This window comes from Salvelinus alpinus, chromosome 24 (assembly GCF_045679555.1).
Source record: "Salvelinus alpinus chromosome 24, SLU_Salpinus.1, whole genome shotgun sequence".
Taxonomy (NCBI): Eukaryota; Metazoa; Chordata; class Actinopteri; order Salmoniformes; family Salmonidae; genus Salvelinus; species Salvelinus alpinus.
The window spans coordinates 33,408,584-33,422,881 of NC_092109.1; the positions used below are offsets into that span (position 1 = coordinate 33,408,584).

The 14,298-nt window shown below is 40.0% G+C and overlaps 1 protein-coding gene across 1 annotated transcript; it reads right to left on the bottom strand.

Annotated features, from left to right (window-relative positions):
* Window positions 1–217: 217 nt before the first annotated feature.
* LOC139551881 (cytokine receptor common subunit gamma-like) lies at window positions 218–7,626 on the bottom strand. The gene is made up of 8 exons (XM_071363226.1): window positions 7,554–7,626; window positions 3,805–3,898; window positions 3,426–3,445; window positions 3,057–3,193; window positions 2,746–2,917; window positions 2,548–2,647; window positions 2,306–2,390; window positions 218–2,179 (listed from the first exon to the last, which is right to left on the bottom strand). Exons 1-8 carry the CDS (start codon window positions 7,621–7,623, stop codon window positions 1,958–1,960), a joined length of 900 nt encoding a protein of 299 aa, XP_071219327.1. The 5' UTR covers window positions 7,624–7,626; the 3' UTR covers window positions 218–1,957.
* Window positions 7,627–14,298: the final 6,672 nt, after the last annotated feature.

Below are 14,298 nucleotides of genomic sequence, written 5' to 3' on the forward strand. Positions count from 1 at the left end.
TTTTGTAAGAGTTCTAATTGTGCATGTTAACAACATTTTTATTTTGATGATGATAGGCTATACTCTATGGCTGGATTTATGTCTTTTTTTATTTGGCTGACCAGAAAGATTGACCCTCTTTCTACTAGGCGTAATAGTCTGAGAGGCCTAATCATATTAGTATGAATATTTTGTTAACGCCTATAGGCTATAGAGATGCATTCAGGTAATTCATCAATTATACAAAAACATGTTTAATTTGATTACAATTGTCAAGCATTCTTGATTGACATTCCCCGATACATCACATTAAATTACGAGATTGGATTGCACTTTTATTTTCCAGGAATAAAGAAACTGTTACAAGCTTCTCTTCCCATTGTGTTTCATTTCTCATGGTTATAACAACATTGTAACATCTGCATTCTGTTCGCATGGAATGACTCTTGAAGCCACAATGTGATAAAGTACTGTTATTTCTTATCCACCAGTTTGTTATTTTTTGCTTGTTCGCCTCACTTTTCTGGGGGGAAAATCCATTAAACAGTGAATCAATTTTGTCTGGCTTAACAATTTATTCAGTAGCCCAAGGGTAGGCAACCCTGGTCCTGGATCATGTCTTTGATTTAACTGAGCTGGAAGATCAGGTGTGTTGAATTTGGGCAATCATTGAACTAATCAATTAACTCAGTTGGTCAGGCGTAGTGCCTAGTTGGAACAAAATCCTGCAGTACCTGTGGCATTCCAGGAACAGGGTTGCCTACGCAGGGTTTCCCAAACTCGGTCCCGGGGGCCCACCTGGCTGCACGTTTTGGTTTTTGTCCTTGAACTATACAGCTGGTTTAAATAATCAAAGCTTGATGATGAGTTGGCTGTTTGAATCAGCTGTGTAGTGCTAGGGCCAAAAAACAAAACATGCACCCAGGTGGGGCCCCAGGACCGAGGTTGGGAAACCCTGGCCTATAGCAGTAGCCACCTGCTTGTAAACAAAAATGCAACAACATACTATTACAAGCATGATAATATTCAAAGAGTCAGCTGTTCCACTCAATTCCACAAGATACAATAGCCTATAATTTAAACATTACAAGAGATTGTCGTTTTCACCCTGTGCCCATCACTAAAGCAGCTGAAACAATGTAGATAAGAATGTATAGGCTATAGAGCAGGGGTGTTAAACTCATTCCACTGAGGGCCTAGTGTCAGCTGGTTTTAATTTGTTTCCTTTCAATTAAGACCTAGACAACCAGGTGAGGGGAGTTCCTTACTAATCAGTGACCTTATATCATCAATCAAGTACAAGAGAGGAGCAAAATCCCGCAGACACTCAGCCCTCTGTTGAATGAGTTTGACATGCGCTATAGAGCAAAAAAATATATAGAAACTATTGGAACTAAGACTTAAAAAGAACTGATATTGGCACAAGATGGAGGGAATGTTGGAACAAACTAATGAAATTACTGTTAAGATAAATGTATGCTTAAATCAGTATAAACTAATGTATAGAATCTGCAGCACAAAGGTAGAGTCCAAAAATTATGTGCGGAGTTAGAATGTTGGCTGTCAGAAGTGTTACAATGTAAATGTACTTTTAATCCCTCTGTGCATATTTCCAGACATGGCGGATGAGAGTGCAATGAGATACCAGATGGGTTGGACAATACTTTCCTCGTCAATTATCTTGAAAAAATGTTTACTTAAAAACTGGAAATCAACCAATCCTCTATTGTTAACACAATGGAAAGGTCAAATGCTTTATTATCTGAATGTTGAAAGTGAGTGGGTGATGGAGAGAAACAAAATGGTGCAGTTTGAGGCCATGTGGCAGAGAGTGATGCTGGAGATGGGGGTGTGAACAGGTGTTGTCTGGGCAGGGGTGATGTTGTGGATATTTGTGTGTGTCTGTATGTTGTAGTTTGTATGTGGATGTTTTGTATTGTAAAACAAATTATAAAGCATTATTAGACCTTTGGAACTCTCATTCAATACCAGCTTGTTCATTTTCACTTGTGGCAGGAAAAGTGGAAGCTGAGGAGGAACACATGGACAGGAAATCTGACTGGTCTGTTGGGATGGAGAGGTTGCTCACAGATTCACTGACGCTGCCAGTTTGGGGAACCAGACTGTACTCACGAACAGGACAGGCAATCTCAGTGAAGTTAGGCTGGAAGCAAACACCTTCGGAGATGTGAAGCCAGGCCTTCAAAGGTAGAGGTTATGTAATAAGAGATTTGATTTACACTGTAGATAACAGTACCACTTGTAAGATACAAAGATTATAATGAAGTGCAGTGAATGGTAAAGAGCAACCAGTGATAAATAGTACTGCTACAGTGTCCTTGTCAAGAAGGTCCTCCAGGTTCTTGCCTGGATTAGGCACAATGGGAATGAGGATGAATCTCAGTCGTTCTCTACAAAGAGATAGGTTCAGTTCAAAATCAGAGTATCACTTTTTTTTAGAGGAAGAATGGAGGAGACTTTGATTTTTTTATAATGTAAACTATACCCCTTGATTTTAGTCTTTATTTGGGGTGTAAGTGTGGTGTTAACTTCTGTTGGCAAACCCACCTTTCCCTGTAGACCAGCATGCAGGCCAATATGAAGAGTGTCATGGTACCCACTAATGACAGTACTGGCTTCCACACAGACATTGAGCTGCCAGATATGTCTAGGCCAAAGAGAAAGGTTGACATGACAAAGTCCTGACAGAAGTCTGAGCACAACTTTATAACCATAAAGCAAAGCAGAGATTTTGTATGTATTTACCTGTGAAGTTATTTCCCTTCATGGAATCCCATTGAATGGGCTGACTCCATTCACACCAGAACTTGGACTCACCACATTCGTTGTTTGTTCGTGCTCTCACTTGAAACTCATACCGACTGCTCTTTAACGGGAAAGCCACAGCATACTTCTGTTCCTTGCTTGGAGTAGATGTCTGAAGAAAGGAACAAAGAGAGAGTGGAGGAGAGAGAGAGAGTTTTTTCAAACATTTGTCCAGTATTTTGTTGAAAAATGACCAGTAGGCTACAGTGTCCAAACAGTGGTCCAACTCCTGAGTCCTGACCCATCCCCACCTTCCACTTGTCGCTGTTTATTCTGTAGCGAACTTCACTCTCAATGCAGTAGGTGTTCTTGCTGTTGTTCCAGTACAGATTCAGCTCTGGGTCTTTGTTCATCTCAACTGACAGGTTAACAGGAGGGTAAAGCTTCACTAGAAAAAGCATTAAGGAGGGTCAAATGTTAACGACACATCAAATGAAGATTGAAATAGGAAAAACACACGTTAAAAAGCCTAAAGTAAGATGACTATTGCTCTTCATGTTCAATGTGTAGCATCCATTACATTGATGCACGGCAAGCATTTTGTACCAAAGAGCTCAACACCCATCGCCCAACACATATGTTGAAAGTAAGACAGGGTACTGCCATTGTCACGTTCTGACCTTTATTTCCTTTGTTTTGTCTTTATTTAGTATGGTCAGGGCGTGAGTTGGGGTGGGCAGTCTATGTTTGTATTTCTATGTTTTGCTGTTTCTGTGTTTGGCCTGATATGGTTCTCAATCAGAGGCAGGTGTTTTGTGTTGTCTCTGATTGGGAACCATATTTAGGTAGCCTGTTTTGTGTTGGGTTTTGGTGGGTGGTTGTCTTCAGTCTTTGTGTGTCTGCACCAGATAGAACTGTTTCGGTTTTCACGTTTGTTGTTTTTTTGTATTTTGGAAGTGTTCAGTTTTTTGTCTTTTATTAAACATGATGAACACTAATCACGCTGCGCTTTGGTCCTCTCCTTCCACAGAAGAAAACCATTACAGCCATTGCACTAACCTTTTGTGGAAGAAAGTGTAGTTGACCTCTGGACTCCCCTGTTCACTCCAGGTGCAGTTGACATAATCCAGGTTAATGATCAGGCAGTTTACATCTGCAAAAGCATCAGACATTTGCTGTGTTTCCATTAAAACCTCCTAAGGTCGATTTCTGCACCTGTGCGGACATCTAATTAGCGTAATACAAACATCCTCAATATAAATATCTCTCAATTTAAGCTAGAGATATGTTTTCTTTTCATTGGATGCATTAAAATCCACCACATCCGCCTATGTAACACTTCCGCATCTTCGGTGACAGCGGTGTTTGTCAGACCTTGAGACATCCCGAAAATCGATCTTAGCACAAAATCGTCTGTAGGGTCCGAACGGTTTGGCCTACAAAATTATTATGACTCTATGGAAAGATGACTCCCACAAGCGTCTTGGGACTGAAGTTGGTCCAGCCGATATGCCAACTTCTATTAATATGACCCCTCTGTGTAAAGGTTAGACTCTCACGAACATGTACATGTTTCTAGGACGCCCACTGGTCTCACGACTTGTCTGAAGGTCCCCCGGTACCAGTCAAAAACATTTATTGAAGTATACATATGGAGACTGTTTAGTGCCAAAAATAAGGGGTTAAATACATGTAAAAAACAACAAATAAGAAATGTTTCCTGGTCCTTATATCTCTCAGATATAGGACAGACACTAAAGAACACATTTCTGTGGGGAATCTGTTATTCAATGTGTTTGTATGGGCTAATAGCAGTAAGGCCCCAAATAATTATTATCTGAGTTTTTTCGCCACTGCCTACTGGAGTCCTCCTTGCTAGCTAGCTGGAGCGACACGGGTAGAGAATGTCCTTCGCGCCCACCTGCCCTCAGCGTCGTTAACAGAATTGCGGTAAAACAGTGCCCGACAGGCAGGGGTGAAGGACACTGTTGACCGTTGTACGGCTAGCTAGCTACAGTTGTCGCTCTTGCCCCTTCTGTGGGGTTTATCGGCGGCTGGCATCCAACATTACTGTGCATTAACGCCACCTACTGTACTGGAGCGCCCCCACCTCCCGCCTGTCCTAACTTAAAAATGGACCAATAGATGAATAAAGAGGGGTTCCTGCACCCGCAGGAATGCTCACATGCATGAACGCCCCGAATTACATGCCACAGTTGCACCCTTCTCATAAAAACAGCTGGGCGTAATGAGGTTACAAACTAAATGTTTTTTTTATCTCGCATAAATCACGCTTCAGTAACCACGTTTCCATCTAACCATTTCATGGGGATGAATTACCTGACGCATAAAAAGCCAGGAAGGGGCTGATGGAAACATGAAATGCCGGTACAATTTTAAAATGCAGACAGACAATTTGTCAGATACACATGGTAGAATCTTTGTGCGTCTGGAAAATGAATTATGTGAGAAACGGCTGTGGAGACGCGTTTATGCGCAAATATTGATATAATAACCATCATATCGAAGTAAAATTGGGAGTCACAAGATTATATGTTCTGTGATCCTCCCACTACGGCTTGAGAAAGCATGCAATTTATAAGGTTACAGATGAATTAAATTATGATAAACTTCACAAGGTGGTGTATGTGCAAGGCGATGAGCTTGATACTCCTTTCCAATAAATATCTAGGGTCTTATTCTGGTGACATGATGATCGATGCTTGGCTGCCGTTTGACAAATACAAATATCGTTCTTATCCATAATAATCTCATGTATCTACGAGCTGTTGGCTAAACCGCATGTGCCAAGACCAGAGTGGGCACATTTGCTATGTAACGCAACCGTTTTTGTGACAAAACCATCAGTAGAGTTGACAATGTGATGGAAACCCATTTAACTTGTATTTTTCATTCGGTACATGTGAATTTAAAGGCAAACTTCATGTTTATGTGCACTACGTCATACGCACAGACTTTAATCTGCAAAAATTCAGTTTGATGGAAAGACATCTATGGTGGGAAAATGCACAGCTTTTTTTATGCAGATTTTTGAATATTCACATGAAGATCTGTTGCAAATTGGATGGAAACATAGCTCGTTTCTAATAAAATTGTAGTGGTTGAAGTGTTTCAATGACCCATTTAGTTAAATTGTGCATTAATAAACTGGCGAAAGCTTATGTGCCCTCCCACATATCTGTTTCATGTCTCAGGTATTTCCCATGTCTCAAAATCCACCCCTGTTGAACAGATAAAAATGTTGATCTTTAGATAGTTTCTCCTATATCTGCCATTTTCATTATTTTCATTACATTGCTTTAGTCAAATAAACCTGGGTCAATGGAAACCTGCCTATTGAAAACCTATTGAATCCTTTAAAGGGGAGCTGTGGTATGATATCAAGATGAGTAGCATAATTACATTGGATGTTACCAGATTTTTAAGAGACAAATCAGATAACATATGAAGGGGTTTATACATTCATGTATATCATGACTACACTCTTAGAAAAAAAGATGCTATCTAGAACCTAAAGGGGTTCTTCAGCTGTCCCCATAGGAGAACCCTTTTGGTTCCAGGTACAACCCTTTACACAAAGGGTTCAACATGGAACCCAAATGTGTTCTACCTGGAACCAAAAAGGGTTCTCCTATGTGGACAGCCAAATAACCTTTTTCTAAGATTGCAGAGTACTTTTCCACCATCACATTGAATTAAATGAATAATTTTATCAGTATGTGAATGTATATGACAAGATGGATGGCTATATTACAGGAAACCACAAAGTAGTTGACGTCAATCTCAGACTAGCAGGGTACATTTGGTGTCACAGCAGCAATAGAAATGGCACATGAAACAGTCTTTAGTTCCCGTTTCTTAGTATTTTGTGTTTCCAAGAAGAGGCTATCATTGAAAAAAACCTTCTGTTTCTATATTGTCACGTTCCTGACCTTATTTCCTTTGTTCAGTCTTGTTTAGTTGGTCAGGACGTGAGCTGGGTGGGCATTCTATGTTATGTGTTTCTATGTTTGGTTTAGGGTTGTCAACTAGCCTGATATGGTTCTCAATCAGGGGCAGGTGTTTTACGTCTCCTCTGATTGGGAACCATATTTAGGTAGGCTGTTCTCACTGTTTGTTTGTGGGTGATTGTTCCTGTTCATTGCGTTCTTCGTTGTCTGTATGTTCACATGTTCAGGTCTGTAGCGTCGTTAGTTTCATTTTCTGTTTATTGTTTTGTTCGTATTAAGTGTTTCCAATAAATATGGAAACGTACCACGCTGCGCTTTGGTCCTCCTCTCTTCCACCTAACGACGAGCGTTACACATATATAGGTTATGTAATAGTTTGATCACATTAATTGCTAGAGTACCTGGTATGAAATGGCATTGGCCTATAAAAGAGTAGGCCTATAATTACTATAACTTATATATGTTGCCATTTTACTATGTAATTCAGAAGTTAATAGTAGGTAAATAGTAATAAACTAAATAAATATAAAGTTGAACCAAAAACGTGACAAACTACAAATACAATAACAAATAATTGTCAACGGAGAGCATGAAACGACCAACTCACAATGAGAGTAGGCCTACACCAAATCAAGGGACAAACTAAAACTAATTCCCTGATTAACACAATCAATTATAATAAATCCTCCTATGACAAGATCAAAAACAGTATCAAAAGTTGAGGGCACATTGGCCAGATGTGTTTTCATTGCACCAGGTCTTAAACATGTTTAATAAACTAACATTATTCATAAATATTTAATATCACAGGTGTAGCATCCAACAGGACAATCTTACTGGGGGTGGAGGGAGCCTCATATCCTTGGAGAGAGATGAGGAGAAACAACCAGCTTCCAACCATCTTCATGTCAAAATGTGTCTTCCTCTTAACTCCCCTTTACTTCCTCTCTTTTATACAGCTACAGTAGGCCTACATGTGTGCTACATTTCCTGTGGCAGTGGCCACATCATCTTCTCTATAAAAAATACAGGAACAGTCTGACAATCAAAGCAGCTAAATAACAAGCAAACAATGTTATAACACATATATTAACTATCTACAGACTGATATATAAACATCTATAATCTGATCCTTCAATTAAAGTGCTTTAAAGGGTTACCCATAATTGTTTCTGACAGTTTTAAAGAACGAGTGGAACACCTTGCATTCTGTCTCCTAGAGATGAACGTACTTTGGTGCGAAAAGTGCAAATCAATCTCAGAACAACAGCAAAGGACCTTGTGAAGATGCTGGAGGAAGCAGGTACAAAAGTATCTATATCCACAGTAAAACGAGTCCTATATCGACATAACCTGAAAGGCCGCTCAGCGAGGAAGAAGCCACTGCTCCAAAACCGGCATAAAAAAAGCCAGACTACGGATTGCAACTGCACATGGTGACAAAGATCGTACTTTTTGGAGAAATGTCCCCTGGTCTGATGAAACAAAAATAGAACTGTTTGGCCATAATGACCATCGTTATGTTTGGAGGAAAAAGGGGGATGCTTGCAAGCAGAAGAACACCACCCCAACCGTGAAGCACGGGGGTGGCAGCATCATGTTGTGGGGGTGCTTTGCTGCAGGAGGGACAGGTGCACTTCACAAAATAGATGGCACCATTAGGAAGAAAATGATGTGGATATATTGAAGAAACATCTCAAGACATCAGTCAGGAAGTTAAAGCTTGGTCGCAAATGGGTCTTCCAAATGGACAATGACCCCAAGCATACTTCCAAAGTTGTGGCAAAATGGCTTAAGGACAACAAAGTCAAGGTATTGGAGTGGCCATCACAAAGCCCTGACCTCAATCCTATAGAAGATTTGTGGGCAGAACTGAAAAAGCGTGTGTGTGCAAGGAGGCCTACAAACCTGACTCAGTTACACCAGCTCTGTCAGGAGGAATGGGCCAAAATTCACCCAACTTATTGTGGAAGAATGTGGAAGGCTACCCAAAACGTTTGAACCAAGTTAAACATTTTAAAGGCAATGCTACCAAATACTAATTGAGTGTATGTAAACTTCTGACCCACTGGGAATGTGATGAAAGGAATAAAAGCTGAAATAAATAATTCTCTCTACTATTATTCTGACATTTCACATTCTTAAAATAAAGTGGTGATCCTAACTGACCTAAGACAGGGAATTTTTATTAGGATTAAATGTCAGGAATTGTGAAAAACTGAGTTTAAATGTAGTTGGCTAAGCTGTATGTAAACTTCCGACTTCAACTGTATCAACGAATTGGCGAGGGCACTAGAACAGTCTGCAGCACCCACCCTGCTAGAATCTGAAGTAAAATGTCTACTGTTTGCTGATGATCTGGTGCTTCTGTCACCAACTGTCACGCCCTGACCGTAGATTGCTTTGTATATTTCTATTTTTAGTTTGGTCAGGGTGTGATGTGGGTGGGTATTCTATGTCTGGTGTTCTATGTTGTCTATTTCTTTGTGTTTGGCCATGTGTGTGGTTCTCAATCAGAGGCAGCGGTTTATCGTTGTCTCTGATTGAGAACCATATTTAGTAGCCTGTTTTCCCACTTTGAGTTGTGGGTGATTATTTTCTGTTTAGTGTTTTTCGTCACCTTACAGGACTGTTCGTTTGTCGTTTTTTGTTGTTTTGTTCAGTGTTCAGTTGTTTTATTAAAATAATGAACACTTACCACGCTGCACCTTGGTCCTCCTCTCCTTCTCCCGACGACAATCGTTACACCAACCAAGGCAGCCTACAGCAGCACCTAGATCTTCTGCACAGATTCTGCCAGACCTGGGCCCTGACAGTAAATCTCAGTAAGACCAAAATAATGGTGTTCCAAAAAAGGGCCAGTCGCCAGGAACACAAATACAAATTCCATCTCGACACTATTGCCCTAGAGCACACAAAAAACTATACATACCTTGGCCTAAACATCAGTGCCACAGGTAACTTCCACAAAGCTGTAAAAGATCTGAGAGACAAGACAAGAAGGGCCTTCTATGCCATCAAAAGGAACATAAAATTCGACATACCAATTAGGATCTGGCTGAAAATACTTGAATCAGTTATAGAACCCATTGCCCTTTATGGTTGTGAGGTCTGGGGTCCACTCACCAACCAAGAATTCACAAAATGGGACAAACACCAAATTGAGACTGCATGCAGAATTCTTCAAAAAGATCCTCCGGGTACAACGTAAAACACCAAATAATGAGAGCAGAGCAGAATTAGGCTGATACCCACTAATTATCAAAATCCAGAAAAGAGACGTTAAATTCTACAACCACCTAAAAGTAAGCGTCTCCCAAACCTTCCATAACAAACCCACAACCTACAGAGAGATGAACCTGGAGAAGAGTCCCCTAAGCAAGCTGGTCCTGGGGCTCTGTTCACAAACAGACTCCACAGAGCCCCGCAATTAGACCCAACAAAATCAGGAGAAAACAAAAAGATAATTACTTGACACATTGGAAAGAATTCACAAAAAAACAGAGCAAACTAAAATGCTATTTAGCCCTAAACAGAGAGTACACAGTGGCAGAATACCTGACCACTGTGACTGACCCAAATTTAAGGAAAGCTTTGACTATATACAGACTCAGTGAGCATAGCCTTGCTATTGAGAAAGGCCGCCGTAGGCAGACCTGTCTCTCAAGAGAAGACAGGCTATGTGCACACTGCCCACAAAATGAGGTGTAAATTGAGCTGCACTTCCTAACCTCCTACCAAATGTATGAACATATTAGAGACACATATTTTCCTCAGATTACACAGATCCACAAATAATTTGAAAACAAACTCCCTTGAAATACCACAGTGTGCCATCACAGCAGCAAGATTTGTGACCTGTTGCCACAAGAAAAGGGCAACCAGTGAAGAACAAACACCATTGTAACTACAACCCATATTTATGTTTATTTCTTTTCCCTTTTGTACTTTAACCATTTGCACATCATTACAACACTGTATACTGTATATATACATAATATGACATTTGAAATGTATTTATTCTTTTGGAACTTCTGTGAGTGCAATTTTTATAATTTATTTCACTTTTGTTTATTATCTACTTCACTTGCTTTGGCAATGTTAACATCTGTTTCCCATGCCAAGAAAGCCCTTGGGAGAGAGAGAGATCTGGAAGCTTGCTAGGCTATTTTCAAAGTCCTTTAAGTCATTTATTATTTTTTTAAATTGTATTTATGACGAGCAAAACACATTTTTGCGTTCAATAATTAGAGGGGCACATCATGGAACTTTTATTTAGAAGAATTCAAAGATGCTGTTATCAAGTTAGTTTTACTTGCAGAAAGACACGAATTTGCAAGCTAATAGCCAACTAGCGTTACCAAAGACAGTGGCCTTTTCTCAATTAACTTTGCTCAACTCCTGCATCCTCTCTCGCCTCTTTTTGAAAAATGTCAAATGTTTCAAGAAGTTGTGAGGAGAAGGAATGTGGACGAAATGCGCTTTTATGAAATGAGGCTCCTCTCACGCATTATCGGGCAAATAAAGTTTACAGTGGAATCACAAAACACATTTAGCTTGTGCAAGACATTTTATAGATAAAAGGATAATTAGTATATAATTTTAAATGTGTGCTTGCTTTTCCCCGTCGAGAAAACAACAACCACTTCAAAGGGGGTGTGGCAAATATATATGTATATATATAAAAACTATTCTGCGAAGGACTCAGGCAGAAGGATAAGCATGACTATCCTCGATGAAAGATGACTATTGAGGAGGGGAGGACTCTCCGGTTTACCAACTAACAAATTGACACTCTCTTCGACCACTTATCTGTTCACGGAGAACGGACTTCTCGATTTTAACCAAATTACTGAGAAAAGGGCAGTGAAACCACTGTGGCCATGTTCGAAACACTCATGTATAATAAGAACGTTCAAGAGCATCAAATACATGATGCATTGTGGGTAAATAGTGACTGATTTAAAAAAGAATACTAGTTATTTATGATGCAAGGTTTAATTTGTAGATCAGTCAGGCTGTGGCTTGCACTGTCAGCTCCAATGTCGAACAAGCCCTGCGGCATTACACTTCCGCCCAAATGCGCAATAGCCGAGAAGCCAGAGATACTAAGCCTGGGGACAAGAGTACTGGTCTTTTAGTAGAAGGATATTATGCTGGCAGCACGATTGAGAATTTTTATTCTTCAAAATAAGAGTCACCCTGCAAAGACATGATACATTTTGGGAATATCGATTTGTTCTAGTGCAGTACAACTGTTTTTCACAGCATTGCAACCACTTTATGTGACGTGTATAATACCCAGCAGCACTTTATATTCCACCCATTCCATTGGTCCAAATGGAATACACTGGAGGCCTGTAAATCACATATTGGCTAATAGAGAAAAAACTATTTTGTGCCAAGGTTAAAAGTGGGGTTGGGATTACTCAGTAGGGTCTGTATTTAGACTGTCTTAATATCCAGCAGCAATTTCTACCCCAATAATTCAATAGGCCTACTGTGTAATGCATTGGGACCAATGGAATGGGTGGAGTAGAAAGTGCTGCTGGCTATTATATATGTCAAATTAGGAGGTTGCAATGCTGTGAAAAACAGTTTTACTGCACTAGAGTGCTAAGCAATCGATATTCTCAAGCTTGGCGTCTTTGTAGGGGCACACTTACTGTGAAGAATACAAATCCTAGATTGTGCTGCCAACATAATATTCTGCTGCTCAGTATTTATACCTCAGTCCCCCATGAAATAATACCATTAATAGATTCTACAGATAAATACAGTACCAGTCAAAGGTTTGGACACACCTACTCATTCCAATGTTTTTCTTAATTGTTTACTATTTTCTACATTGTAGAATAATAGTGAAGACATACACTATGAAATAACACATATGGAATAATGTGGTAACCAAAAAAGTGTTAAACAAATCAAAATCTATTTTATATTTGAGATTCTTCAAAGTAGCCACCCTTTGCCTTGATGACAGCTTTGCACACTCTTGGCATTATCTCAACCAGTTTCATGAGGTAGTCACCTGGAATGTATTTCAATTAACAGCTGTGCCTTGTTAAAAGTTTTGTGGAATTTCTTTCCTTTTTAATGCATTTGAGCCAATCAGTTGTGTTGTGACAAGGTAGGGGTGGTATACAGAAGATAACCCTATTTGGACAAAGACCAAGTCTATATTATGGAAAGAACAGCTCAAATAAGCAAAGAGAAACGACAGTCCATCATTACATTAAGACATGAAGGTCAGCCAAACCGAGAAAATTTCAAGAACTTTGAAAGTTTCTTCAAGTGCAGTCGCAAAAACCATCAAGCGCTATGATGAAACTGGTTCTCATGAGGACCGCCACAGGAAAGGAAGACCCAGAGTTACCTCTGCTGCAGAGGATAAATTCATTAGAGTTACCAGCCTCAGAAATTGAAGCCCAAATAAATGCTTCACATTGTTCAAGAAACAGACACACCTCAACATCAACTGTTCAGAGGAGACTGTGTGAATCAGGCCTTCATGGTCGAATTGCTGCAAAGAAACCACTACTAAAGGACACCAATAATAAGAAGAGACTTGCTTGGGCCAAGAAACACGAGCAATGGACATTAGACCGGTGGAAATCTGTCCTTTGGTCTGATGAGTCCCAATTTGAGATTTTTGGTTCCAACCGCCGTGTCTTTGTGAGACGCAGAGTAGGTAAACGGATGATCTCCGCATGTGTGAAGCATGGAGGAGGAGGTGTGATGGTCTGGGGTGCTTTGCTGGTGACACTGTATGTGATTTATTTAGAATTCAAGGCACTCTTACAGCATTCTGCAGCGATATGCCATCCCATCTGGTTTGCGGTTAATGCGACTATCATTTGTTTTTCAACAGGACAATGACCCAACACACCTCCAGGCTGTGTAAGGGCTATTTGACCAAGAAGGAGAGTGATGGAGTGCTGCATCAGATGACCTGGCCTCCACAATCACCTGATCTCAACCCAATTGAGATCGTTTGGGATGAGTTGGACCGCAGAGTGAAGGAAAATCAGCCAACAAGTGCTCAGCATATGTGGGAACTCCTTCAAGACTGTTGGAAAAGCATTGCAGGTGAAGCTGGTTGACATAATGCCAAGAGTGTGCAAAGCTGTCATGTGTAACCTTTATTTAACTAGGTAAGTCAGTTAAGAACAAATTCTTATTTACAATGACGGCCTACACCGGCCAAACCCAGATGACGCTTGGCCGACTGCATGCCGCCCTATGGGACTCCCAATCACGGTCAGTTGTGATACAGCCTGGATTCAAACTATTTCATAGTTTTGATGTCTTTCTTCACTATTATTCTACAATGTAGGAAAATAGTTAAAATAATGAAAAACCCTTGAATGAGTAGGTGTGTCCAAACATTTGACTGGTACTGTATATATTTCTAATTCTTTTCATAAATTCCTTTTTGCATATGCTTATAGGCACCATAAAAATGGACATTGATTAAAATTGAATATCTTTTAAATGAGTTGTTCACATTGCAATGTTTTGAAATGTGGGCATTTATTTTGAAGGTTTCCTCATTACCATACGACAGTGACGCCATAAT

What these genes read in the sequence shown, in the direction of transcription:
- LOC139551881 (XM_071363226.1), bottom strand. Translation starts at nt 7,623, where the DNA reads ATGAAGATGGTTGGAAGCTGGTTGTTTCTCCTCATCTCTCTCCAAGGA. An exon ending in TACACTTTCTTCCACAAAAG is followed by an intron (nt 3,446 to 3,804) that starts GTTAGTGCAATG and finishes TACTAAATAAAG; the next exon opens with ACAAAACAAAGGAAATAAAG. An exon ending in TAAACAGCGACAAGTGGAAG is followed by an intron (nt 2,918 to 3,056) that starts GTGGGGATGGGT and finishes TCCTTTCTTCAG; the next exon opens with ACATCTACTCCAAGCAAGGA.